The following is a 13177-nucleotide window of genomic DNA, read 5'->3' on the forward strand; positions in this document are numbered from 1 at the left end:
AACGCTCTCCCAGATTTGCTTGTTGCAGTTTTAGTCAAAAACCTAAAAGTAACCACTTTCATGAAATGAATTCCCTTGTTGTGTTCCCGCGCCTTTCACAGAGAAGGCTTGGGGCATCCATTGCAATACTTTGCCTGACGTTCTGGAGTTGCACAGCTCCAGTCGGTGTGCCGAACTGCGCAGCCGCCTGGGGTGGGGGACGCCGGGGAAGAAGACCCTGGGAGCCCGCACCCCACGACCGTGGGCCTCCAGGTCCCGCCCCGGGCCTCTGAGCCACGCCCCCACCCTCCGCCCCGGCCTCCAGGCCCCGCCTCCGGGCCCAGGATGCACCTGGATGAAAACAAAATCCCACGTGACTGGGCCTGCGCTCAGACCATCATGGCGTCTCCCAGTGGGAAGGGATCCTGGACGCCCGAGGCTCCTGGCTTCGGGCCGCGCGCGCTAGCTCGAGAGCTGGTGGACTCGGTGGACGACGCAGAGGGGCTGTACGTGGCGGTCGAGCGGTGTCCGCTGTGCAACACCACTCGCCGGCGGCTGACTTGTGCCAAGTGCATCCAGAGCGGTGATTTCGTCTATTTCGACGGCCGCGACAAGGAGAGGTACGGCGGCCGCCACGGCCCTATTGTTTCTGCCTGTCTGTTTTCTTTGCTCTAGTGACCAGAGTCTGGAGCCTGGACACTCCAGTCCTGGCCCTGGAGCCGGGCGACTGTGGACAGAGAAAGTGGCTGTTCTGCGCCGGCGCTTTGTTGCCATTGAGTAGGGTGGGGGTGGGAACCAGGTGAGCGGAGGTCGCTGTCTTCCACCACCCACCAGAGTTTCTCCACGGCCCACTTGGGTAATAAGGAACAGGAAATAGTGTCCTGCTGGAGAAGTCTGTGCAGCCGTGTAGAGGAGTACTAGTTCTTTGCTGTGCTCCCACTCAGAAACTTGGCTTAACCTTTTCCCGTTTTCAGACGTCTATACTTTACTACATAAGGCACGAGTAGAGAATTTAATAGGTTAGGAGGGATTGAGTCCTGGGCGCCTGTGTCACAGGTGGACCTTGTCAGCTAGCTCTAATGTGTGAACAAGGACTCGGAGGTTGCCTCATCTACCGTAATCCCAAAGGTGATTTTGTGTCACTGGGGAATTGGGAATATGTTTTGAGTTGCAAGCCTAGAGTTTAGTACAACATTTTGTCTTTCTTTTGAATTAAAATAATTGAAAAATAACGCCTGGCGGTGGTGGTGCATGTCTTTAATCCCAGCACTCAGGAGGCAGAGACGGGTTAGTTCTGGTCTGCAAAGTGAGTACCAGGATGGGCTCCAAAGCTACAGAGAAACCCTATCTTGAAAAACCAAAAACCCAAACCAACCAAACAAAAAAAAATAATTAAAAAATAAATGCTTAGCCGAAGTCTTTGTCTCCTAACTTTTGTTTCAACAATGAGCTTCAGTGATAGTAAAGCATGTAATTTTTGTTTGGCTAGTTTGTTGTTTGTTTTATTCAAGAGTGTCTCACGAAGTAGCTTTGGCTCTTCTGGAACTTCTATGTAGACCAGGTCGGCCTAGCTCACAGCGATCCACCTGCCCCCTCCGCCTCCCAAGTGCCAAGAGGCAGGCTGGGTGCTGTGAGTTCAAGGCCAGCCTGGTCTACAGAGCTAGTGCCAGGATAGGCTCCAAAGTGACACAGAGAAACCTGGTCTCGAAAAACCAAACTAACCAACCAAACAAAAAAAGTCATGTGCCACTATGCCTGAAAAAGATAAATTTTTTTTTTAAGAATTAAGGTTGAATTTATTCCTTTACAGCAACCACACCTGTTATCCTTAACTGGCTACTGAGGAGAATTGTAATTTTCTTGTCCTGAGGTCACACAGAATTAAAATCCAAGCATCTTGTTTGTATCTGTATGCCTGTACATTTAACTGCTAAACTATACAACATGTAGATTTGGGGATGTTTTGAGTTCCCAGTATTCCTGTGATCATAGGTGGGGCTCATTTCTTTTTCATCTGAAGGTATTGGTCTAACAAAATCCTTTTAGTTTATTGTTGTGTTTTATGGATGAGCTTGATGATTTTAGACCATGGACTGCTGTCCTAAGTGATAGCTCTAAATATTATTTATTTATTTATTTAGGTTTTTTGAGACAGGGTTTCTCTGAGGCTTTGGAGTCTGTCCTGGAATAGCTCTTGTAGACCAGGCTGGTCTCGAACTCACAAAGATGTTCCATTCCGCCTGCCTCTGCCTCCTGAGTGCTGGGATTAAAGGCGTGCACCACCACCACCTGGCTGATAGCTCTAAAAACTAAACCAGTTCTGTTTTAAGAAAATCAGGTAGGAAAAGGGAATGTCTAGTTGTTAAATCTTATCAAGTATTTAGCATCTACACTTTCCCAGATTTATTCTTGTAATTTTAATACCATTTAGATGTTGAAGATGGTCAGTCCACTAACGGCCAGAGCACAGAATGTTACTCTACATCTGTATTTTCATTTTTTCCCCTCTTTTCCCTTTATCATTCTGATAGTTCTATTTTAACATGACCGTCTGAACTCCTAACTTTTCATGAATAAGTCTGTTTTTCACATCTTAATACAGTAAATTGTAATACCATCCTTCCTGTATTCAGTACTCGAAAACCCCTCCAGTCTTCAGAAGGCACCATGTCTAATCCATCAACAAATTCTGTCTCTGCAAAGCCCATCCTCAACCTGCAGCTTTGATCATTACACAGTCTAACCCGCTGGAGGATTGTTGCTTTCCTGTACTCTTCTTGTTGGTGTACGTTTTATAAGCAGGAGTAATGCCGCTCCATTCTTCTGTTCAAATCTTTTGGTTTTGTTTTATTCAAAGTGAAAGCTGAAATCTTGAACCAAAGTCCTGCATATAATTCCTCTGACATAATCCTTGTTATCTTCTCCCTTACCTATTAAGTTATACCTTTTGGCTTCCATGACGGTCGAAGCACACTCCTCCCTCAAAGCCTTTGCAGTTACACACAGACTGCCTAGAGCTTTTGCAGTAATCTTCATGACTGCCCCCTGTTCCCTTCAGACCTCTGGTAATACATATAAGACTCTTTTGGACCCTTCAACTAATGACCTCATTCCTACTTCATGTGCTTCATTGTCATCACCATTTGATTACTTATTGATAGTCTGATCCCCTTAGGTATGGACTCTGAGGGTGACAGTATTTTTTTGTACACGATTGTATCCTCACATAGCAGATTTAAGAATTCAGGGAATCTAGCCCTATTTCCGTCTGTTTCCTATTCCTACTGACCATTTCTGTATCATGTCTCTTGATCACTGGTTACTAAAGGCAAATCATTGAGTTTTCTTGGACTTTGCTTTTTATCTCTTATTCCTAGCATCCTAAGTCACTAACCAGCAGCCAGTCTAATTCTCCCCAACACCAAAGTATACCTTGATCTGTCTGTCTACAATCCAGGTCATCACCAGGTCTGTGTAGTCATGTAGTCCTTTCCTTATGCAGTTATGACCACCCCTGCTTTTCACCTAAAAAGTAAGCAAGATCCATGTCAGTCTGTTGCTTAAACCCTTCTCTTGCGTTCCACTGCATTTAAAATTAATCTGTTGCTTTGGCATTTGAATCCCCTTCCTTCCTTCTTTTTTTTTTTTTTTTTTTTTGGGTTTTTCGAGACAGGGTTTCTCCGTAGTTTTTTTTTTTTTTTTTTTTTGGTTCCTGTCCTGGAACTAGCTCTTGTAGACCAGGCTGGCCTCGAACTCGCAGAGATCCGCCTGCCTCTGCCACCCGAGTGCTGGGATTAAAGGCGTGCGCCACCACCGCCCCGCTGAGTCCCCTTGTGATCTGGATACTGTGTATTTCTCTAACTTTGGCTGTAAGGTTGAGTTAAAAAGATGTGCTGAGGATGCATGCTGCCTTGACTGGAATCCAAATTCCACAATTTGCTTTCTGATTTTGAGCACATTTCTTTGAAACTTATTTCATTTTGAAAATAGTTGAGTATAATATACTTCATAGGTTTCTGGGAGTGATTTTTAGAGCATGCTTTTAAAGAATCTAGTGTAACATCTAGCATGTAATAGGTACTAAAAATAGACTCAGGCCATGATTGCTCCATAGTTATGAGCCCATCCCCAGTCCTCAATTCCACAACTGAACATAGCCCTTTCTCGTTCCCCATTTTGAACATTTTTTCCTGTTAATAGGCACTTTATCTTTTGCCTCTGAATTTTTAGAATTAGCATACAAAGTAATCAGTTTCCTTCTGCATTTTCTTTATTTTAGACAGGGTCTCACTACATAGCCCTTAGCTGGTCTGGAGTTCACCGTGTAGACCAGGCTGATGGTGAACTCAGAGATCTGCCTGCTTCTGTCTCCCAGGCTCCGTACTAAAGGTGCGCACCCTCATGCCCGTCCCTCTCACAGCATTTTCACACGCGTCATCTCTGTTTCTCCTCCCTTCCCATATTCCTGCTCCCTCCCACTTGACTTTCCGCTGTTCTTTGTCTCCCACAATCATATTGTGAGTTTTGTCACCCTCCACTACATTTCCTAAAGCCTCTTTTTCCCTCTCCCCTCCACGAGCTCCTTTCTAGTTTTCTGGCCTGAGCCCACAGTCACGTGCGCGCACACACTCCAGCAGCTAGGATCCACGTATGAGCGAGCTCGTGCACTATTTGTCTTTCTGTGACAGTGTTATCTTGTTCACTACTGTATTCCATCCAATTTCCTGATAATTTTTATATATGACTAGATAAAATCTCACTGTGTTTTCATTATCTCTTGGTGGACACCTGAAGTTCAGCGTCACATCCTGATCCTCCGGCAAGGCTCTCACTTCCATCATCCCGTTTGCCATCACATCACTTGTGTGTTTTGTGGTGAGTGATGCCCCTTTTATGTGCAATATTATTTGAGTATAATGCCAGCAACTGAAGATGCCTTTCCATGAGGGCATAGCTTCCTTTTTGGAGGGGAGGGGTTGGTTGTTTTTTCGAGACAGGATTTCTCTGTGTAACAGCTCTGGTTGTTCTGGAACTTGTTTCATTGACCAGCCTGGCCTTGAACTCAGAGATCCACCTGCCTCTGCCTACCAAGTGCTGAGACTAAAGGTGTGCTCCACCACCACCCAACTACTTAGACATTGTTTTGTTTTGTTTTCCTTCTGGAGCCTGTTGTTGTTGGCTTTAATCCCAGCACTCAGGAGGAACAGGCAATCCCTGGGAGTTCAAGGCCAGCCTGCCTGCCTTTCTGAAGAGGGGTGTGTTTATAGTGGATTTCTTTTCCTAATTAAGCAGGAAAACGAGCAAGTCACTCGTTTAGACCGCGCAGGTCACCACAGTTATCTTCTGGGCAGCTCCCTCATTTGCATCCTTCCCTTTCTTGAGCTGTGTGTGCCTTCAGGTACAGTCTGTCAGTCTTTCTTTGTTTCCAGAACATTCCCTGGTGTCTTATAGGATGAAAGACTCATGAGACCAGAACCACTGTCCTGATAGCCAGGTGCTTGTAAGGCGTGTATCAGCTACGAGTTGCTGAGGAGAAAGGCTGGTTTGCTCTCAAGGATTTGACTGATTCTAGCAGGCCTCAAACCTAGAGAGCAAAGGTTGCTTGTGCTACTGTCTTTGTTATCTGTGAATAATTTTGTATTCTGTGCCTGTCTTTAGAGTCCTTTTCCTTTTCGCTTCATGAAAACCTCTGACTGTGCAGCCACTTGGAATGAAACCTGGTACAGTTAAGCCCTCATTTAACCTGGACCAGCTGAATATGTGGAGTTGAATAGTTTGGCAGTTAGGGAAAATTAGATAATAAAGTTGTAAATCTCACAATAATTAGGTCCTTTGAAAGAAATATGTGTCATTGTTTTGATTTTGGGGAGTGGACCTGGAATTATGTAGCCTAGGCTATTCCTGATTTTACGTCATCTCCCTGTCTTAGCTTGCCAAGTGCTGAGATTCTGAGGTTATAGGCATTGACCATCAACCTAACTAATATGTCTACTAGAGATGGCCTGAGTTTGAGAGACATGGAAACATTTCTTTTTATTGTTCAGGATTCTGTTGGTCTCGCCTGCCTTGTGTCTTGTCTACTTCTGCCTTTGACTCGCATAGGAACGTGCGTTCCTCCACCACTCCTGTGATGTGAGGCTTTACTTTCTCCCAGCAAGGTCTTCTCTGCATCTTGTGCTGCTGGATGTTTATGCTTCTTAACAGGAGTCTGATTTTCCTGGAATCTGCGCTTATCAAACTCCCCAAATAGCACTGTTGTGCAATAGAAGACTGACAGGTTGAGTAATTGTTTCCTCATCTGGGAGCACTTGTTGATCAGGTCTCAGTAGGTGGAAGATGGGGTGGGGGGTGGGAACGTGATCTGGCATTGGGGGTCTGCGTTAGTAGCAGTGGTCTTCTAGTGGGAGTAGAGAGAAACGCCATATGGTGAAGCCATGTTTAGAAGTACACGTTTAGGAATGGCGCTGTCTTACCTTCACCCATGACTTAGAAATACACGGTTGCATTTTTTGCCTGGAAGCAGAAATACAGGGACTACCCAAATTGATCTGGATTAAAGTCAGGAAAGGTTTAGCTGTTACCATAGATTTCAAGGGAAAGGCATGGCCAAAATGCATTTAGCTTCCTCTGCTCTTCTTCCAGTGTCTTCTTGGTTGTTCATCGCTGTCCTGTGGACTCACTTCCTGGGGTATCAGATGATTGACTGCCAGCAAGGAGTCTGTGTTTGCTGCGACTTTTCTCTAATTCTTGTAGACCAGGCTGGCCTCAAACTCACAGAGATCTGACTGCCTTTGCCTCCGGAAGGCTGGAATTAAAGGCAAGCACCACCACCGCCCAGCAATTTTTTTGTTTTGTTTTGTTATTAACAACATGGTTTCTCTAGCTTTGGAGCCTGTCCTGAAACTAGCTCTTGTAGGTCAGGCTGGTCTAAAACTCACAGAAAGCCACCTGCCTCTGCCTCCTGAGTTCTGGGATTAAAGACATGTGCCACCACCACCCAGCTCTGACTATAAACTGTTTTAATACTATGGCAGCGTGGTATCATTTAACTTTCCTATTGAATATTTTAAACACTAACATTTGGCTACTGTGACTGTAGTTGAATCTTCAGATGTAAATCTTTACTCATGGTTCCTTGGTTTCTTGCACTAAATTAGCTGATTGAGAGGGCTGAATATTTTTCAGAGTATCGGTTTCTTATTCAGAAGGTTACAGTATTTTGCCCCTCTGGGGAGAAAATTAAAGTTCATGAGTGTGTATCTCAGACTTCTGTTGTGGCAATCCTAGAGTCTAAGCTTGGCTGCGAAATGAGGGCCAGGACTCAGGCAGATTGTCATCTCTCTAGGGTTCTTTGCCTAGGACACGGGAAGTGCTCAGTAGGTGCTCGTAGCTATTGCTCATTGCTAATTACCCCTGCACCAAATCAGTACAGGTAGATCATGGAGCCTGTGGTTTTTTAGAAGCCCGGGCAGATTTCTGTGACTGGTCTGCCATGAGGGTAGATCTGCTCAGTTGCCCACGGCTGTGACTGTGGAATCAGGGCATTATGAGATTTTCTGCATCACTGCTCTTTTTGACATTCATAGCCCTGTCATAGCTAGCTGCTTGGTACAGAATCTCCTCTGCCTGGGAGGCCTGCTATTTTTCTGTCATCCTCATGCTTCAGTGTAGACGGGCGTTGAGTTCTCAGGAAGATCCTGGAGTTCTGAGCTGTTTCCACAGGCCACACTGAGTTGTGAACACCCTCTCCCACTTGACAGTTGGTTGGAAAGACTGCTGTGGTGGTTTGAATGGGATTGGCCCATATGCTCTTGTAATTGCACGCTGAGTTCCCAGCTGATGAGCTGTCAGGGTGGGATTAGGAGGTGTCACTAGAACTAGGCTTTAAAGTGTTAGAAGCCCATGCCAGCCAGGTCCAGTCTCTCTTTCTCTGTCTGCTACCTGAGAATCAGGGCGTAACTAGCTCTCAGCTACTTCTCTAGCACCAAACCTACTTGTGCGCCACCGTGGTCCCCATCATGTTCATGGACAAAGCTTCTGAAACTGTAAGCAAATCCCTGATTAAATGCTTTCTTTTAGCAGTTGCCTTGGTCATGGTGTCTCTTTGCAGAAATAGGACACAGAAGTACTTTTTAATGGGAAAAAGTCACAAAATTGTGGAATAATTTAAGAAACAGCAGTTAAAGAAATAATTATTTAAAAAAGGAATATATGCTAAAAATGTAAGTAAGGTCATAGAGTGGCACACGTTTATCCCAACAGGCTGGGCAGTGGTGGCGCACGCTTTTAATCCCAGCACTCCAGAGGAGACAGACGCAGGCAGGCGGATCTCTGTGAGTTCAAGGCCAGCCTGGTCTACCAGAGCTAGTTCCAGGGCAAGTTCCAAAGCCACAGAGAAACCCTGTCTCGAAAAAGGTGTAAGTAATGAGGACTGTAATGACTATCTCGATCTGAGAATATTGGCCTGTGCCACCACACTTGACTTTAGAAGCATTGAACTCCAGTCCTGGAGTCCACACCTTTAATCCCAGCACTCAGGATACAGAAACAGATGGAGTTCTCTGAGTTCAGGGTTGGACCACACATATAGTGAGTTCAAGTCAAGGCTATTTAGTGAGACCTTCTTTCAAAAAACAGGCTTTTTTGTTAGTTTAGGCTTGTTTTGTTTTTCAAGACAGGGTTTTTCTGTGTAACAACCCTAGCTGTTCTGGAAAAATAGGCATTTTTAACTTGGGAGGGAAAACAAAGTTTTCTGGCAGATGGATTTTCGGAAACAGCACAGCTAGAGTTTTTAAACAACAGCAATAGAGGGAGGCAGAATTTTCACAAGCAGCAAGAAAATCAGGATTTCACTGAATGAAAGTAAAATAGCTAATTTCGGTGGTAATCTTTAAAGAAAAAAGATATAGAGAATGGGTGAAGGGTGTTGAGCGAATGGCGGAACAAGGCGCCGGCTGGCTTCGACAGTGAAGTACAGGCAGGTAAATGAGCCAAGAGGATTGCAGAGACACTTGTTCAGGACTGGGGAGTAAGAATGGTCCTGTTAACCCACTCTTGAGGAGGTGACGTGTGTGAATGTTCTAGAGGAAGTTTTGAATATGAGTAGTCTTTGACCAGCGTCTTGTCCCATTTGTAAGAATTTCTCAGAGAGAAAAATGTAGAGCTCAATTAATATCAATAAAATAAAAGACAAAAAAGAAAAGAATTTCTCAGAAAATAAAAAGTGTGTAAAGAGTGCACTGTGGTGTGCATCTGTCCTGTTATGGTAGTTGTTAGAAATATTCCTAACAGGAGCTCTGTGCTGATGCAAAAATCCCAACGAAGCCAAATCACAGTAAACCTAATTAAAGGAGTTTCAGGTTTAATGGGATTCCTGCACTCTCGGGTAACACCCCCCCCCCCAAGGAAACCAGGAGGCCGCAAATGTGAACACTGGGGGGAGGGGGGAGACCACGAAGGGACTTTCCGGGGAGCAGTTTAAATAGACTGGGGGAGTGATCAAAATTTTGGCAGGCTGCCTCATCCCTCCTCTGGGGAGGGGTCAAGGTTTGGCTGGCACAGGGATGGGGCCTGCAAAGATGAAGACCCCAGATGGGGGACTTACATTACAGACTGTTTGTATAAAGGGTGATAGGAAGCTGAGGTGATATTTTGATTAACATTTAGGCTCTCTTAGGAAAAAGGGGCATTGGCTCAGAGATCTGTCTACTTCCTCCGGGCATGTGGTGAAGTGGGGAAGGGGAGAGCTGGGTGTAGGTGGGTCCATGCTCAGCGAGAGGTGTAGCTGGAAAGGCATCCTGTGTACTGTCATTCTGGAGATGCCAGGCGTCTCTTCCTTGGGGAAGGCAGGTGTCCTATGAGGTCCTGTCCATTGAAGTTCAAGAGACCTAGGAGCTAGCTAAGGATATCTCTACCCAGTAAAGGTACTGGGCAAGCAGGTATTACTAAGAAAGAATGAGCGAAAAATTGTCCTGCAAGAATGCAGGGCAGGCCGGGCGGGCGGTGGTGGTGCACACCTTTAATCCCAGCACTCGGAGGCAGAGGCGATCTCTGTGAGTTCGAGGTCAGCCTGGTCTACAAGAGCTACTTCCAGGACAGGAACCAAAAGCTACGGAGAAACCCTGTCTTGAAAATCAAAAAAAAAAAAAAAATGCAGGGCAGTGGCAAAATTTTAAGTGGGGAGGAATGGGCTTTGTCTACTCCCATAACTGAAATTGGTGAGAGGAACGTAAGGCCCGAGTGAGATGTTAGAACAGAATAGGTAGCTCCCATGTCCTGTAGAAAAGTAATGGACTTACCCGCTATCTGCAGCTTTACCCTAGGCTCCGATAGGGTTACGGGATGTAACAAGTCTGGGCAGCATCAATCCTCTGCAAGGCTGAGAGTTTGAAGGCAGGCACAGTTTCACTTGTCTATGTTGGTGGGGCCAGATGTCCATGGTGTGGCATAGAATTTTTTTTTCTGCTGTACAGAACTCCATTGTGCAAGTGTACCACATTTTCCTTATCAATTCTTTGGTTGAGGGGCATTTAGATTGTTTCCAGGTTCTGGCTATAACATAGTGCTGCTTTGAACATAGTTGAACACATGTCCTTGTGGTATGCTTGAGCATCCTTTTGGTATATACCTAAAAGTGGTATTGCTGGGTCTTGGTAGGTTGTTCCCTAATTTTCTGAGAAATCGCCATACTAATATCCAAAGCGGCTGTCCCATCCATTTAGAGGTAAGTATCTTGTATGTGTTAAACATAAGCATTTTAGAGAGAGTTGTCTGGCTTGATTTTTCTCCCATGACGGTGGTTCTGTTCCATGGATTTGTTTATGCTGGGATTTCAGGAGACACCAAGCTCTGTTCTTGGACTCTACACCATGTTAGCTGTTATTTGCTCATTTCCTGATTGCTTGCCTGTATTAGCCATACTTTCACTCTCAAATCCTAATTGCTTATCAAGCCACAGGTGTCCGGCAGCTGCATGTGTCTGGTGGCCACCATATCGAACAATACATCAGAAGGTCTGAGATTATCAGACACCAGCCACTGTCAACTCGCAGTTTATCAATATATATATCTATATATTGTAACCAACATATATATATATATACATAATATATATAGTACCCAATTACTGTAGAGATATTCTTTCAAGTGTACATGGAACTTTCATTCAGAATCTCATGGAGTATAGTCTGACATAACAATATTAAATTAGAAAATAGTAATAAGACTTAATCCCAGCACTTTAGACCGAGGCAGGTGGATCTCTGTGAGTTCCAGGCCAGTCAGGGCTCTGTGTGAGATCCTGTCTCAAAAACTGACCAAAGAAAGAAAGAACAGGCAGTGGTGGTGCACGCTTTTAATCCTAGTACTATGGAGGCAGAGGCATGCCGATGTCTGTGAGTTCAACAAGGCCAGCCTGGTCTACAAGTGCTAGTTCCAGGGCAGGCACCCAAGCTAAGGAAAAACCCTCAAGAGGGAAGATGGGAGGGAGGGAGGGAGGGAGGGAGGGAGGGAGGGAGGGAGGGAGGAAGAAAGGAAGGCGTAATAAGAAGATGTAATAAGAATGGCTACAAATATGGAAACCGCAGTGACCCTTTTATTTATTTATTTATTTATTTATTTATTTATTTTTGGTTTTTCGAGTCAGGGTTTCTCTGTGGTTTTGGAGCCTGTCCTGGAACTAGCTCTTGTAGACCAGGCTGGTCTCGAACTCACAGAGATCTGCCTGCCTCTGCCTCCCGAGTGCTGGGATTAAAGGCGTGCGCCACCACCGCCCGGCGCGCAGTGACCCTTTTAAATAATTATGTGGTGAAGCAGTTTTAAGCTAAATGATAACAAACATGCCCCTCCTCAGAAATTGTAGGCTGCAGCTGAAGTGATGCCAGGAGGGGACGTTTATAGTTTCACAGTCTATTAAAAAAGGAGGGGAGTGTTCTCAACAAGATGGTTAGAATTAGAGGTGATAAGTACCTTACACTCTACTTGCATGTGTGATCTAAGAGAGTTGGTCTTGGTTGAGAGTCTGACACTTACAGAGGCTGGGAAGGAGGGAGTGAGCCGCAAGCTAGATCAGTTATGGTTAGGAAAGAGCTGGGCCTCCTGGTGTGGAGTAGAATTGACTGTAGATAATTGTGTGAGATTTAAAAAATCTTGAAAGAATTTATCTGTACCATAAAGACACGACAAATATCTGAGGAGATTGATAATGCTTAATCAGGTGCAAACATTACACAATCCACTTATGTATAAAAACATCACCTGGTAAGTTTTAAAATAAAAAAATGTTTTTAGATTATTGTTTTCTGTATATGAATGTTTTGCCCGCATGTATTTATGTTTGTGCCTGGTGTGTGTGTGTAGGTTAGAAGAGGACATTGGGTCACCTAGAACTGGAGTAACAAACACCTGGTTGTGAGTTGCCATGTGGGTGCTGGGAATCAAACCTGGGCCTTCAAGAACAGGTGCTCTTGCTGGGCGGTGGTGGCACATGCCTTTAATCCCAGCACTTGGGAGGCAGAGGCAGGCGGATCTCTGTGAGTTCAAGTCCAACCTGGTCTACAAAGGGAGTTCCAGGACAGGCTCCAAAGCTACAGAGAAACCCTGTCTCGAAAAACCAAAAAGAAAAAAAAAAAGAGAGAGAGAGAAAGAACAAGTGCTCTTAACCACTGAGCCAGCCTTGATTTGTAATTTTATTTTATTTGTTTGGTTTTTTTGAGACAGGGTTACTCTGTAGCTTTGGAGACCAGGCTGGCCTCGAATTTACAGAGATCCACCTGCCTCAGCCTCCATAGTACTGGGATTAAAAGCGTGCACCACCACTGCCTGGCTTGATTTTTAATAATTAATGTGTCAGATTTTAAATTGAGGGGGTAAATTATTCTAAGTTACCTCTTTAAACTAAATAGAAACAAAACAAAGTGAAGTCGCTAGAAGGAAATAAAAATGATAGCAGTAGGCGACGAAGAAGCCTAGGAACTGAGTAGTGTACACACCTTCCTTCACTAGCTTGTAAGCATCCAGTGACTCACAAATTAATGAAATCAATTCTATTTAGAAGCTATAAGGACTCAATTTGTAGAGGAAAGCAGGGTTAAATTAAGTTTGGCAACTTAATATTCCTTTTGTAATGAAGCTCTGAATTTCCTTGCATTCAAATCCGCATTAGTGGCGCTGTACATGGTCATGCATTTCTTTACTCTCG

General features: G+C 44.7%; 1 protein-coding gene across 3 annotated transcripts in view; it reads left to right on the forward strand.

Annotated features, from left to right (window-relative positions):
- The first annotated feature begins 360 nt into the window (after window positions 1-360).
- The window catches only part of Atg14 (autophagy related 14), a 35963-nt gene continuing 23146 nt past the window's right edge, over window positions 361-13177 (forward strand). For all 3 annotated transcript variants that reach the window (XM_075949184.1, XM_075949183.1, XM_075949182.1), the window contains exon 1: window positions 361-599. In XM_075949184.1, the coding sequence (XP_075805299.1) occupies window positions 379-599 (221 nt within the window). In that variant the 5' untranslated portion in view covers window positions 361-378. The remainder of the gene's footprint in view (window positions 600-13177) is intronic.

The sequence above is a fragment of the Microtus pennsylvanicus genome, chromosome 15 (assembly GCF_037038515.1).
Source record: "Microtus pennsylvanicus isolate mMicPen1 chromosome 15, mMicPen1.hap1, whole genome shotgun sequence".
Taxonomy (NCBI): domain Eukaryota; kingdom Metazoa; phylum Chordata; class Mammalia; order Rodentia; family Cricetidae; genus Microtus; species Microtus pennsylvanicus.